The 13,227-nt window shown below is 52.6% G+C and overlaps 1 protein-coding gene across 3 annotated transcripts in view; it reads left to right on the plus strand.

Moving 5' to 3' along the window:
* Window positions 1-13,227, plus strand: part of SYTL3 (synaptotagmin like 3) — a gene marked incomplete at both ends in the record, with an annotated part of 78,271 nt that overhangs the window by 11,995 nt on the left and 53,049 nt on the right. For all 3 annotated transcript variants that reach the window (XM_080699900.1, XM_080699898.1, XM_080699899.1), the window contains one exon: window positions 13,120-13,184. In XM_080699900.1, coding sequence (XP_080556026.1) covers window positions 13,120-13,184 — 65 coding nt within the window. The remainder of the gene's footprint in view (window positions 1-13,119; window positions 13,185-13,227) is intronic.

The following is a 13,227-nucleotide window of genomic DNA, read 5'->3' on the forward strand; positions in this document are numbered from 1 at the left end:
AAAGCAAGGTTTTCATTCAGCGCAGGTGTTGGTGCAGACCTGGGCCCTCGGGACAGCAGAGAGGGATTCCAAGCCATCTCTAGAAAGATCCAACAGCCTTCTTGCTATAGACTTGAGATCTAATGATAAGCCTTGCCTGGTAAGGCACGGGGTCTCTCAGCAGTTCTTCTTCCTCTAATGATTCGCTGTAAGCTAAAAATCAAAGCATGGCGACGGGACTGGGCAGTCTCCCGGGAAGCTGCCCTCGTGTAGAAGCCTCCACCCCAGAGGGCACGGTGCCAGGTATTGTAACTTGACCCTCTGAGAACACAGTGTCGCTTCCAAAACCTCAGCTTCCTTATTTTGAAATAAGGATGTTTTTCAAAATACCAAAGAGAATTGCATTACTCCGCGTGCATTAACACGGGCAGTGTTGCGGGAGAGCTAATGTACGGGGCCGCTGGCTCGCAGCTTCCGTCCTCTCCCCAGCTCCGTCCACGATGGGCCGCCACCCTATTTAAGGACTAAATCAAGCAGAAGGCTCTGTGAAACTTTAGAATACTTGACATTCTTACAGTCTCACATGCTGGGACCTGGGAAAGGTGTGTGTGTGTGTGTGTGTGTGTGTGTGTGTGTGTGTGGCTGTTACTAGGGATTGAACTCAATGGCATTCTACTGCTGAGCTATACCACCAGACCTATTTTATTTCTCATTTTGAAGCAGGGTCTCCCTAGGTTGCTGAGAGTCTAACTAAGTTTCTGAGGCCGTCCTAATTCTGTGATCCGCCTGTCTCAGCCTCCCGCATACTGGGATTACAGGTGTGCGCCACCAGCTTCCACACTGATTTTTTATGAAGCAGGGAAGATTCTTTTGAACAGATTGTCCAGCCCTTTGAGTTTGCCTGTTTTTTTTTTAACCCAGTTAACAATTTCTTCCATGACATCTGGTTATTTCGTTTATTCTTCTATGCCATCTGCCCTAGCTTCTTTGAGAATAACTTTAAAAACACCTCTTTGTGCCTTGTGCTTTTATCTTTGCCTTTTGTGCTTATGAACCTCAGCACACAGGACGCTGCCCTGCGTCTGCACTCTCTACTGTTACTGCGCCACAAGATCCATCGCAGTGAGATCAGGAGCGATTCGCTCACCACGCGGCACCTGTCACTCTAAATCCCACCCCCTCCCCGTGCACAGTAGACCACTACTAGTACATCCGTACACGACCACGATGCCCTTTGCACTGGTCCCTCCCTCCAGCCTCGCTCCCCTCCCCGCCCTCCCACAATGCTCCTGGCCGTCCTCCTCATTGACCGAAGCCTCTTTTGTCTCCTATTTTCATTGTAGCCTCCACATGTGAGAGAAAACACAGGCCCTTTGGCCTTCTAAGGCGGCCGATCTTACCTAGCGTAATATCCTCTAGTTCCATCCGTTTTTCTGAAATGACATATTTTGTTCTTTATGGCCAAGTCAGATTCCACTGTGGCCTCGCACCACGTTTTCTTCATTGGTTCGTCTGTTGACAGACACCTGGCTGGGCCCACACCGTGGCTACTGAAGTCCGTTCTGGTGAGTCGCGGCTTCGCGCCTGGGCCCGGCCTCGCCCACCTTCATCTTCCTCAGCCTTTCATGTCTTCCTTTTGTGGAAAGCATCTCTACCCAGTCAGCCTCGCCACACTTTGGTTGTTAATTTCCTACATCTAGCCAGGAGCCCTGCACAGGCCTGCGATCCCAGTACCCGGGAGGCTAATAGGGAAGGATCACAGGTTCAGGGCCTCAGCAACTTAACAAGACCCTGTTTCAAAATAAAAAACAGCCGGTCGTGGTGGTGCACGCTTGTGGTCCCAGCATTTGGGAGGCTGATACAGGAGGATCATGGTTCGAGGACAGCCTCAGCTACTTTAGTGAGGCCCTTCACAACTTAGTGAGACCTGGTTTCAAAATAAAGAATCAAAAAACAGAGCTGGTGTGGTGGCGCACACTTGTAATCCCTGTGCCTGGGAGGCAGAGACAGGAGGATTGCGCAGGTTTGAAGCCAGCCGTGCTGGCTTAAGAGACCCTGTTTCCAAATAAAAATATAAAAAATAGGTGTCTGGGAGTATAGCCCGGAGGTAGAATGGTTTCCAGGAACCCCAGTACCACAAAAAACAAACAAAAACAAAACAGGGCTGGGGTGTAGCTCAGAGGTAGAATACCCCTGGGTTCCATCTCCAGTACTGCAAAAACAAAAAAGGGGGTGTAGCTTGAAGGTAGAAGGCTCTTGAATTCTAACCCTTGTGTCAAAAAAAAAAAAAAAAAATAGGGATGGGCTGCCGCTCAGAGAGAGAATGTCCCTGGGTTCAGTCCACACTTCCATATACACAGAGAAAATTATTTTTTCCTACATCTTCTTCTATTCTGCCCGTATCCCTTCCTGCCAACCTGCATCTTCCTTGCCTAACTCAGGGCCTTTCTTGTGGAGGTGGGTCTGGGGTTTTGGAAGGCCGGCTACTTTTTGAGTGTCACTCTGTCCCCACAGCGATGCTCGTGGGCCTGGCTGTTTCTCTGGCCTTCCAGATCCTGGGTGTCCGGCCTGTGGCACTTCACAAGCTGCTCTTACAGCCTCCTCCGTAGACCCCCAGGCTGAGGCCAGGCTACAGACAAGTGCTTGTCGCTGTGCCCTCTCGCGGTCCTGGGATAACGTGCGTCCTTTTCTTAGATCTGTGCGGGAGGCTGGGTTGATCCACAGCGGTGTCTACACACCTCCTGGAGCAGAGGCCTTAGGGACAGCTCCGTCAGCCACTGTGGAATCTCATCACATTGACTAGTGAGCCATAATGAACCAGGCGTCACGGCCATGGCTTTGGGGCATGCACAGTGTTTAATATTTATTATTTTAATGCCTGAAAATGGGCCATGGGCCAGATGTGGTGCTGCACACCTGTAATCTTAGTACTTGGGAGTCTGAGCTAGGAGGATCACAGGTCCAAGGCCAGCCTCAGCAATGTAGCAAGACTCCCAGCAACCTAGTGAGACCCTGTTTCTAAACAAAAGTCAAGGATTGGGTGTGGCTTAGAGGTAGAAGGCGCCTGGGCTCAATTCCCAGTACCAAAAGAAAAATTTAAAAAGGGTCATGGAAGCCAGGCGTGGTGGCGCACGCTTGTAATCCCCATGCTTGGGAGGCAGAGACAGGAGGATCACGCGGGTTCGAAGCCAGCCGCACTGGCTTAAGAGACCCTGTTTCCAAATAAAAATATAAAAATAGGTCTGGGAGTGTAGCCCGGAAGTAGAAGGGCTTCCAGGAACCCCAGTACCACCAAAAAATAAAAAAAAAGGGTCATGGGTTCACCACGGTGCCCACCCCGCCCTGACATTGCGGACCCAGCCCCCCTCTTGCAGTCTCTGCTCAGGGCCTGAGCACACCCCCATGTTTAGAGGACACAACTCACATTAAACTTCAGAGCACACTGCTGCAGGCTCTTCTCATTTGGGGTCACCAAACTCAGGTGCACCTGTAGAGCTGGAAACACCCATGCACCTGCCGCATGTTTCACCCAGCGCGGGCCTGCGACGGGCCCTGCTGTGACACAGAGGGCCTTCTCTGAGGTTAGGAAAGGAACGGTTGGCCGTGTTTTGCAAGAGGTGCTGCTGGCAGCCCGATGAAGCCATTTCTTTGTCTTCATCTTGATTCTCTGGCTCCTCTCATAGTTACCGAGGATTAATCACCGCGATCAGGCTTTTTTTCCTGTGAGGATATTGCAATCAGATCAGCTGAGTCGCGGGCACCCTCTCTCCCCTGCTGTTTTGCTTTGTAACTGCAGAGCATCTTAGATGTAAGATTATTTGAAGCCGAAGGTGTGTGTGTGTGTGTGTGTGTGTGTGTGTGTGTGTGTGTGTGTTACTGAGAATTGAACCCAGAGGCAGTCTACCTCCGAGTTAAACCCCAGGACCGATTTTTTAAATTTGGAAACGGGGTCTCGCTAGGTTGGTGAGAGTCTTTCTACTTGCTGAGGCTGTCCTTGGACCTGTGATCCTCCTGTCTCCGTCTCTCAAGTACTGTGATTACACGCGTGAGCCACCACGCCCGGCTGCCAAAGGAGTTCCAGCTGCACGCTGGTGCAGGACGGTTCCTCTGGGAAGTCCCGAGAGCCGGCCCCGCTTAGCACAAGGCAGCCAGGCCGCTCTCAGGCCTACAACAGTCAGCTCCTCTGAAGGTTTCGCAGCTCTGGAGCCACCAGGGGCCTCTGGAGGCTTCTTGCCATCAGGGCCCTGGTTGGCGAGAGCCGGGCACAGATGTGCTTGTTCAGGTAGTCCAAGGCTGTGACCAGGCAGATCGCCTTGCCACGTCTTGCCGGTTGGATGTGACCGTACCTTAAGCAACGGCAGCGAGGTCATGCTGATTTTCTGGGAGCATAAAGCGCAGGTGCCTTAGCTTGCCCACCTGCAGGTGCTGGTGCTAAGGATGCCCAACACGGTGCAGCCCAACTTGCCTGCTTGGCTCGCTGCTTGGTGATAGCAATGAAGTCGAAATATCTTTCTGGAGCCGAATGTGGCGGCGCCTGCCTGGAATCCCAGTACTTGGTAGGCTGAGTCAAGAGAATCGTAAGTTTGAGGACAGCCTCCGCAGCTTAGTGACACTCTCAGCAACCTACTAGATTCTGTTTCAAAATTTAAAAATAAAAATAGGGCTAGGAGTGTGGCTCCAAGGTGGAATGCCCCTGGGTCCGGTCTCTAGTAACACACACACACACACACACACACACACACACACACACACACACACACAATCTTTCTGGTAGGATCCTCCATTCACAGTATTACATTATTATTATTATTATTTTTATTATTATTATTATTTGTGGTACTGGAGATTGAACCCAGGGGTATTCTACCTCTGAGCTACAACCCCAACCCTATTTTAGTTTTAATTTTTAAAAATATTTTTTGCGGTACTGGGGATGCAACACAGGGGCATTCTACCTCCGAGAGGCACCACCAGCCCTATTTTTATTTTTTTATTTATTTTTTATTTATTTATTTTTTTTGGTGGTACTGGGGTTCCTGGAAGCCCTTCTACCTCCGGGCTACACTCCCAGACCTATTTTTACATTTTTATATGGAAACAGGGTCTCCTAAGCCAGCGTGTGCGCGGCTGGCTTCGAACCTGCGCGATCCTCCTGTCTCTGCCTCCCAAGCGCGGGGATGACGAGCGTGCGCCACCACGCCCGGCTGATTTTTTTATTTTGTTTTTTTTTATTTTTTATTTTTTTTGAGATACAACCTCATGCCTTTTATTATTTTTTTTAATTAATTTATTTTTTAAATTGGTGCATTGTAGTCATATATCAATCACATTGGAGTACAAGACTTGAGAGGATATACAAGCACACATCATCCAATTAGCCCTCCTCCAGCCCCCGTCCCATTCCCTCCCCCTCCCTCCGTCCCACACTTCTTTGGTGATTTACTTTGATACATTTGTTTATGTACCTCCTGCGTTTTAAAGAGGCTCCGTCCTCCAGTATTACATACCCTCTGATTGGTCACATTAGTTGCTTCACTATAGGGCCCTTTCTATAGCTCAACCTCTTCCTGTTGCCCTTTTCCTCCTAGTTATTGCTGATTAAGAGAAGCGTCTGATTTATATTTTCTGCGATATTTCTCTGTGCATGCTGCGTTGCAAGTACCAATCCCACTCTTGATGGTCCCAGTAGTGGCCTGGCTACTCAGTGGACTGATCCAGACCTCGCTGGCTCAAGCAGCGGCCTTGCCTCATGGGAGAACCCAGTTCTGGTCTCGCTGGCCCCTGAACCGGTCAAACCCCTAAGCTGGCTTTGGTCCCAACCTTGGAGGCCCCAACACTGGTAATGTCTCACAGCAGGCTCCGATGACGGCCTCACTGGCCCCAGCACCGACTTAACCCCTTGGCAGGCTCTTATCCTGGCCTCAGAGGCCCCAGTACCGGCCTTGCCTCAAGGCAAGCTCCGATGCCGGCCTAGCTGGCCCCAGCACCGGCCTAATCCCTCGGCAGGCTCCGATCCCGGCCTCGGAGGCCCCAGCACTGGTCATGCCTCAAGGCAGGCTCCGATGCCGGCCTCGCTGGCCCCAGCACCGGCCTAACCCCTAGGCAGGCTCATATCCTGGCCTCGGAGGCCCCAGTACCGGCCTTGCCTCACGGCAGGCTCCGATGCCGGCCTCGCTGGCCCCAGCACCGGCCTAACCCCTTGGCATGCTCCGATCCCGGCCACGGAGGCCCCAGCACTGGTCATGCCTCACGGCAGGCTCCGATGCCGGCCTCGCTGGCCCCAGCACCGGCCTAACCCCTCGGCAGGCTCTTATCCTGGCCTCGGAGGCCCCAGTACCGGCCTTGCCTCAAGGCAGGCTCCGATGCCGGCCTCACTGGCCCCAGCACTGGCCTAACCCCTCGGCAGGCTCTTATCCTGGCCTCGGAGACCCCAGTACCGGCCTTGCCTCACGGCAGGCTCCGATGCCGGCCTCGCTGGCCCCAGCACCGGCCTAACCCCTTGGCAGGCTCCGATCCCGGCCTCGGAGGCCCCAGCACTGGTCATGCCTCAAGGCAGGCTCCAATGCCGGCCTCGCTGGCCCCAGCACCGGCCTAACCCCTCAGCAGGCTCTTATCCTGGCCTCGGAGGCCCCAGTACCGGCCTTGCCTCACGGCAGGCTCCGATGCCGGCCTCGCTGGCCCCAGCACCGGCCTAACCCCTCGGCAAGCTCTTATCCTGGCCTTGGCGGCCCCAGTACCGGCCTTGCCTCACGGCAGGCTACGATGCCGGCCTCGCTGGCCCCAGCAGCAGCCTAACCCCTCGGCAGGCTCTTATCCTGGCCTCGAGGCCCCAGTACCAGCCTTGCCTCAAGGCAGGCTCCGATGCCGGCCTCGCTGGCCCCAGCACCGGCCTAACCCCTCGGCAGGCTCTTATCCTGGCCTCGGAGGCCCCAGTACCGGCCTTGCCTCACGGCAGGCTCCGATGCCGGCCTCACTGGCCCCAGCAGCGGCCTAACCCCTCGGCAGGCTCTTATCCTGGCCTCGAGGCGCCAGTACCGGCCTTGCCTCAAGGCAGGCTCCGATGCCGGCCTCGCTGGCCCCAGCACCGGCCTAACCCCTCGGCAGGCTCCGATGCCGGCCTCGCTGGCCCCAGCACCGGCCTAACCCCTTGGCAGGCTCTTATCCCGGCCTCGGAGGTCCCAGTACCGGCCTTGCCTCATGGCAGGCTCCGATGCCGGCCTCGCTAGCCCCAGCACCAGCCTAACCCCTCGGCAGGCTCTTATCCTGGCCTCGGAGGCCCCAGTACCGGCCTTGCCTCAAGGCAGGCTCCGATGCCGGCCTTGGTGGCCCCAGCACCGGCCTAACCCCTCAGCAGGCTCTGGTCCCGTCCTCGGGGGCCCCAACACTGGCCTTGCCTCACGGCAGGCTCCGATGCCGGCCTCGCTGACCCCAGCACCGGCCTAACCCCTCAGCAAGTTCCGGACCCGACCTCGGAGGCCCTAGCACAAGCCTTGCATCATGGCAGGCTCCAATGCCGGCCTCGCTGGCCCCAGCATCGGTCTAACCCCTCTGCAGGTTCCAATCCCGGCCACGGAGGCCTCAGTAGTGGCCTTGCCTCACAGCAAGCTCCGATGTCGGCCACTGGCCCCGGCGCCCGCCTAACCCCTCAGCAGGTTCCGATCACTGTCTCTGTGGTTATTATTTCAAAGGTTCCAGTTGTAATGTATCAGATCTCTGCCTCCCCCGAATATTGGCCACTGGCATTGCCACTGCCTCCACCGTTTCAAATCCTTCCCAGGCTCTTTTTCCACTCTGAATGTTGTCCAGTGTTCCTAAGCATGCGTGATGGTAGCATTCGACATTTGGTGTAATTTCTCCAAAAAAATAAAGTTGGTAAGATCCGGTTTCTGCTTCTCCTGAATACAAGTCTCCACCACCATAGCGAAGAACTCTTTCAACACCGCATTTCTCCTTGGTCTCCGCTAAACTCTCTCCTTATATGTGATGTCTGAGATTCTTAACAATATAGAGAAATAGCAGTCCTCTTTCACGGCGAATTTTTCCATAAGTTCCAGTGCATTTAGATAAGTTTTTTCTGCATCTCCAGTGTCCTGGCATCCATGATGGCTTTCTTACCACCTCTCCGATGTTTTTCTTTATCTTTTTCTGTTCTGGGCCCGGTTTCTCCAGGGGTCTGACGTGCTACTCGCAGTTCGGCCGGGACCCAGAGTCCCGCGATCCGGGCCCCTGGGTCCCAGCTGGCGTGCCCTGTGCTCGACCCCCGCCCAGAACCCAGCATCTTACTGGGCCTGGTTTCTCCAGGGGTCTGGCGTGCTACTCGCAGTTCTGCCTGGGGCCCAGAGTCCCACGACCCGGGCCCCATCTGGCGTGCCCAGCCCGTGACCCCCGCCCAGAACCCAGCGTCTTACTGGGTCTGGTTTCTCCAGGGGTCTGGCGTGCTATGCGCAGTTCGGCCAGAGCCCAGAGTCCCGCAACCCGGGCCCCATCTGGCGTGCCCAGCCCGCGACCCCCGCCCAGAACCCAGCGTCTTACTGGGTCCGGTTTCTCCAGGGGTCTGGCGTGCTACGCGCAGTTCGGCCGGGGCCCAGAGTCCCGCGACCCGGGCCCCATCTGGCGTGCCCCGCCCGCGACCCCCGCCCAGAACCCAGCGTCTTACTGGGCCTGGTTTCTCCAGGGGTCTGGCGTGCTACTCGCAGTTCTGCCTGGGGCCCAGAGTCCGATTTTTTTATTTTGAAACAGGATCTCACTGAGCTGCAGAGAGCCTCACTAAGCAGCGGAGATTGTCTGTGACCCGCAATCCTCCTGTCTCAGCCTCCCAAATGCTGGTATTACAAGTATGCGCCACCACACCGAGCATTAGTTTTCAAAGAGCGTCTCACTAAGCTGCTGAGGCTGGCTTTGAACCTGCGATCCTCCTGTCTCAACCTCCCAGGTACTAGGATTACAGGTGAGTGCCACCACACGCGACCCTACATTCCCTTTATCACTGAACACGTGTGTGCTGGAGTTTGCAAAGTGCTTCTCAACAATTATTTTTCTTCTCGGTGCTAGCACTGGTGGGGTTCAAGGCCCTGCGGTGGAGGCGGGAACCGGGCATGCCCAGGTGCTTGGCACTGACCATTCCAGCTGGTGGGGCGGCCGGGGGAGGCCAGGCCTCCTGACTCTGCAGCGCCAGCTCTCTCCACCAACCCGGGCTTCCCCTTTTGAGATGCATTTATGTTTCATCCATCGAAAAGCTTGAAAGGAGCAAGTCATAATTCTACCTGAGAACTTAAGAACGGTAGCCCACTGAGCTCATGCGATGTTCCAAGAAGCTTTGTATCCGGTTCTGACGTGCTCATCCGAGAAGTGCTGAGGCTTCCTTTGGTTGCTACGAGCCATGCGCCCTGCGTGGACCCTACAGGGGACAGAGCTTCAGGATCCACTTGCCTCTGTCGTCGGCAGCGAGAGCAGTCGGCCGTTTTCCATCTTCACCCCGGGATTGCGGTAGACAGAAGCTCTCGTGGAATTATCGCTTATGTAACATCTGATTCTGCAGGAGGAGGCGATGGACGGAGCTCCAGCTCAGAGGAAACAGGATTCCGTGCAAAGAGCCTTGGTCCTCACGTGGTTTAGGGTGGAGGCGTTTTATCCTTCTAATCTTTTAAAATCACAGATAGCCCAACAGCTCCTCAAGTGTGTGCTAGCACTGTGTGTGTGTGTGTGTGTGTGGTACTGGGGATTGAACCCAGGGGCATTCTACCTTCTAGCTCCACCTCCATTCCTACTTTTTAAAATTCTTTATTTTTAAAGAGGGCCTCGCTGAGTTGCAGAGCCTCACTAAGTAGCTGAGGCTGGTCGCAAACCTGCGATCCTCCTGTCTCGGCCTCCCAAGTCCTGGGATGACAAGCGTGCACCTCCATGCCCAGCTTGTGCCCACGTTTCTACGTGCTGAATTAGCTCTGCTTAAATGTCTCAGGACTCAGTTGGGGATTCAATAAAATGATTCGACAGTTCTATTAGGCTAAGGGATTCTTTCGGGTACAGTTTTTAAACATTTTTATTTATTTATTTTTGTGGTACTGGGGATTGAACCCAGGAGATTTCTACATCTGAGCTACACCCAGCCCTATTTTGTGCACGCACCTATGGTTCTTTGAATTGAACCTAGGGCATTCTACTGCCAAGCTACTCCCCCCAGCCCTGTTTTTTTTTTAAACAGAGTCTCAGCCAAGTGTGGTGGTGCACACTTGTAATCCCAGTACTTGGGAGGCTGAGACAGGAGGATCGCACAGATTCGAAGCCAGCCTCAGCTACTTAGTGAGGCTCTCAGCAATTTAGTGAGACCTTGTTTCCAAATAAAATATGAAATAGGTCTGGGAGTGTATCCTGGAGGCAGAAAGCCCCTGGGTTCCATCCCCAGCACCAAAAAAAAAAAAATAATAATAATAATAAATTAAAATAAAACAAGGTCTCAGTAAGAGGTTGAGGTTGGTTCTGAACCTGCGATACTCCAGTCTCAGTCTCCCATGTATGGGGATTATAGGCATGCACCACCACGGACAGGCATTCGCCACGTTGATTTGCTCAGGCACACCTGCTGTCGTCTCCTCTTCTCGTTGACGGTTTTTCTACCATTAGGACCGTGTACCTGTCTGTGTTCGCTCATCAGGGCTGGCCTGCGTCTGGCTGGCTCAGTTGATGACAGCAGGGCCTCGGGTGTGCAGGCTGTGGTTGCAGGATAATGAATCTGAGAGTGTGAGAGTGCATAGCTCAGTGCCCCCACCGCAGACAATCCAGGAAGTGCCGTACGTTGTCAGCTGGCGAGTGTGTCCCTGCCACCCTGCTGATGACCGGACCAGGAGGACCAGGTGTGTGGCCTGGGTGGCATCCTCAGAGACTGAGATATTGCTGGGGATGGCACTCCAGAGGATGCAAATTCACCACACAGCTCTCTGATCTCTCCGTGTGTGTGTGTGTGTGTGTGTATGTGTGTGTGTGTGTGTGTGTGTACTGGGGATAGAACCAAGGGCATTCTACCTCTGAGCTACAGCCCTTTATTTATATTTATATTTTTATTTGTTGAAACGGGGTCTTGCTAGGTTGCTGGGAATCTCGATAATTTGCTCAGGCTGTTCTAGAACTTGTAATCCTCTTGTCTCGGCCTCCCAAATACTGAGCACACAGGTGTGCGCCACCACACCTGGGTACTAAGGGCTGGGGGTGTAGCTCAGAGGTACAATGCCCCTGGGTTCAATCCCCAGTGCCCAAAAGAAAATACAAATCAAAAGACCTTCTTTTCTATTTCTCTAGGAACATTTAACAGTTAAATGTTTTATATATTCCTGGCTCTGAATGATAGTGCTGATTATCAAAATTCTGTCATAAAATTCTTAATATTCTGTGTTTTCCTTGTTCTAGCCACTAAACATTGGCAGTAATTATTTATGTAAAAACAAGAGAGTAATCGTTTCTAGTAAGATGTAAGGAAGTTGGTTGATGTCTTCTCGTGATAACTAGTGATCCACAGGGAAAGAGAGACCTTAAAAAAAAAATAGATGGATTGGAGCCAGGTGTGGTGGCGCAGGCCTGCAATCCTAGCACTTGGGAGGCTGAGGCAGGAGGATCACAGGTTTGAGACCAGCCTCAGCAACTTGGTGAGACTCAGCAACCTAGCAAGATTCTAACTTAAAAAATGAATAAATAAGTAAATAAATAAGGCTGGGGTGTAGATGTAGCTTAGAGGTGGAAAGCCCGAGTTCAATCCCCAGTATCATCCTCCCCCCCAAAAAATGTGTATTGGCACATACGTTTGATTTCATATTAAAAGCACTCCAAGCATTAACTTAACAGAAGTCCTTTTAAGGGCTAGAGGATTAATTCAAGTGGTAAACAGTAGTGAGAGGCACTAGGTTTGATACCCTGCTCCTAAAAAACGTTTTTTTTTTTCCTATTTAAGTCCAGATCAACCCACACCTAATGGGACTTTTATCAGTAAGTAATTTATTTTTAAAAAATTGTCAGCTAGGTGTGGTGGCACACGCCTATAATCTCAGTACTTGGGAGGCTGAGGTAGGAGGATCGCAGGTTTAAGGCCAGCCTCAGCAATTTAGCAAGACCCTGTTTCAAAATAAAAAATAAAATAGGACTGGGGGTGTAACTCAGAGGTAGAATGCCTTAGGTTCAATACCCAACATACAAATATTGTCATTAGTTGAGGTTTTAATTTTTCTTAAACCTGCATAACCAAGGAATTGACAAGTTTTATGACACATTATTATTAATAATAATTGTAGTGCTGAGGCTCAAACCCAGGGCCTCCTACATCCCTAGCGTGAGCTCTGCCACTGAGCTGCATCCCCAGCCCACCTGGCATATTATTTAAAATGTGTGAACAATTTATACTATCTCTGTATTTACCTCTTGGCTTCCTTTTTCTAATTCTACCTTTCTGAGGTTCTTTGACGTTGAGTTGGTTTCTGTAGAAACTTGGACAATACCAAGGTGGGACGGTGGGGCTCCCGTTTCGAGCAGTCAGCCCACACTACTCTGTGCTGTTCTGTGTGTGAATGCGACCTCAGGAGGTACCTGGGGAGCTGCCCAAGGCCCCGCTGGCCAGGAAGAGGCCGTTTCCGCCATCTTGAGTGGTCCACTCGGCCCCGGGCCCCAGATGCTCACTGAGGCACCTCGATTTCATATTCCAGACTCCGGCTCCACCCAGGAGCCTTCTCAGGCCACTGTGTTCTGTTGACTCTTAGTAAATACCCGGTAAACACAAACTGATGCCAACCCGAGGGTGACCTTTCTCTCAGCCCAAGGGGAACGTCAGATTTTCCTGAAGCTCATCCCTCGTGCCGTTGCTTCCCGCCACTGGACGGGCTCCACGGCAGATCGTCAGAGAGTGCCTGATATGTGTCGGGCACAAGCACATGTACACATAGCGTGTATACTATGTTGCGTGCTGGGTGAAATGTACCAGAGTGGAAGCTGAGGTTTGCTGTTAGCTGTCATGTCGCTTCTCCCCGATGGGAAATGGGAAACGGAGGTGCTTAGGACGAACGTTTTGTGACATCACCTCTCTACCGCCCCACCTCTCGTGGACCAGACACAGCGCTGCTCCTCTCCACCCTGTCTCAGATGTCTTTTCTGCTTGTTTTGCAGAAATGTGAAAATAAAAACAGGAGACTGGTTCTTTGAGGAACGAGCCAAGAAATTTCCAGCTGAAGGTAAATGCTCTTAAAATCTTTACTCAAATCAAACGACATATTT

This window comes from Muscardinus avellanarius (assembly GCF_963383645.1).
Source record: "Muscardinus avellanarius genome assembly, chromosome: 8".
Taxonomy (NCBI): domain Eukaryota; kingdom Metazoa; phylum Chordata; class Mammalia; order Rodentia; family Gliridae; genus Muscardinus; species Muscardinus avellanarius.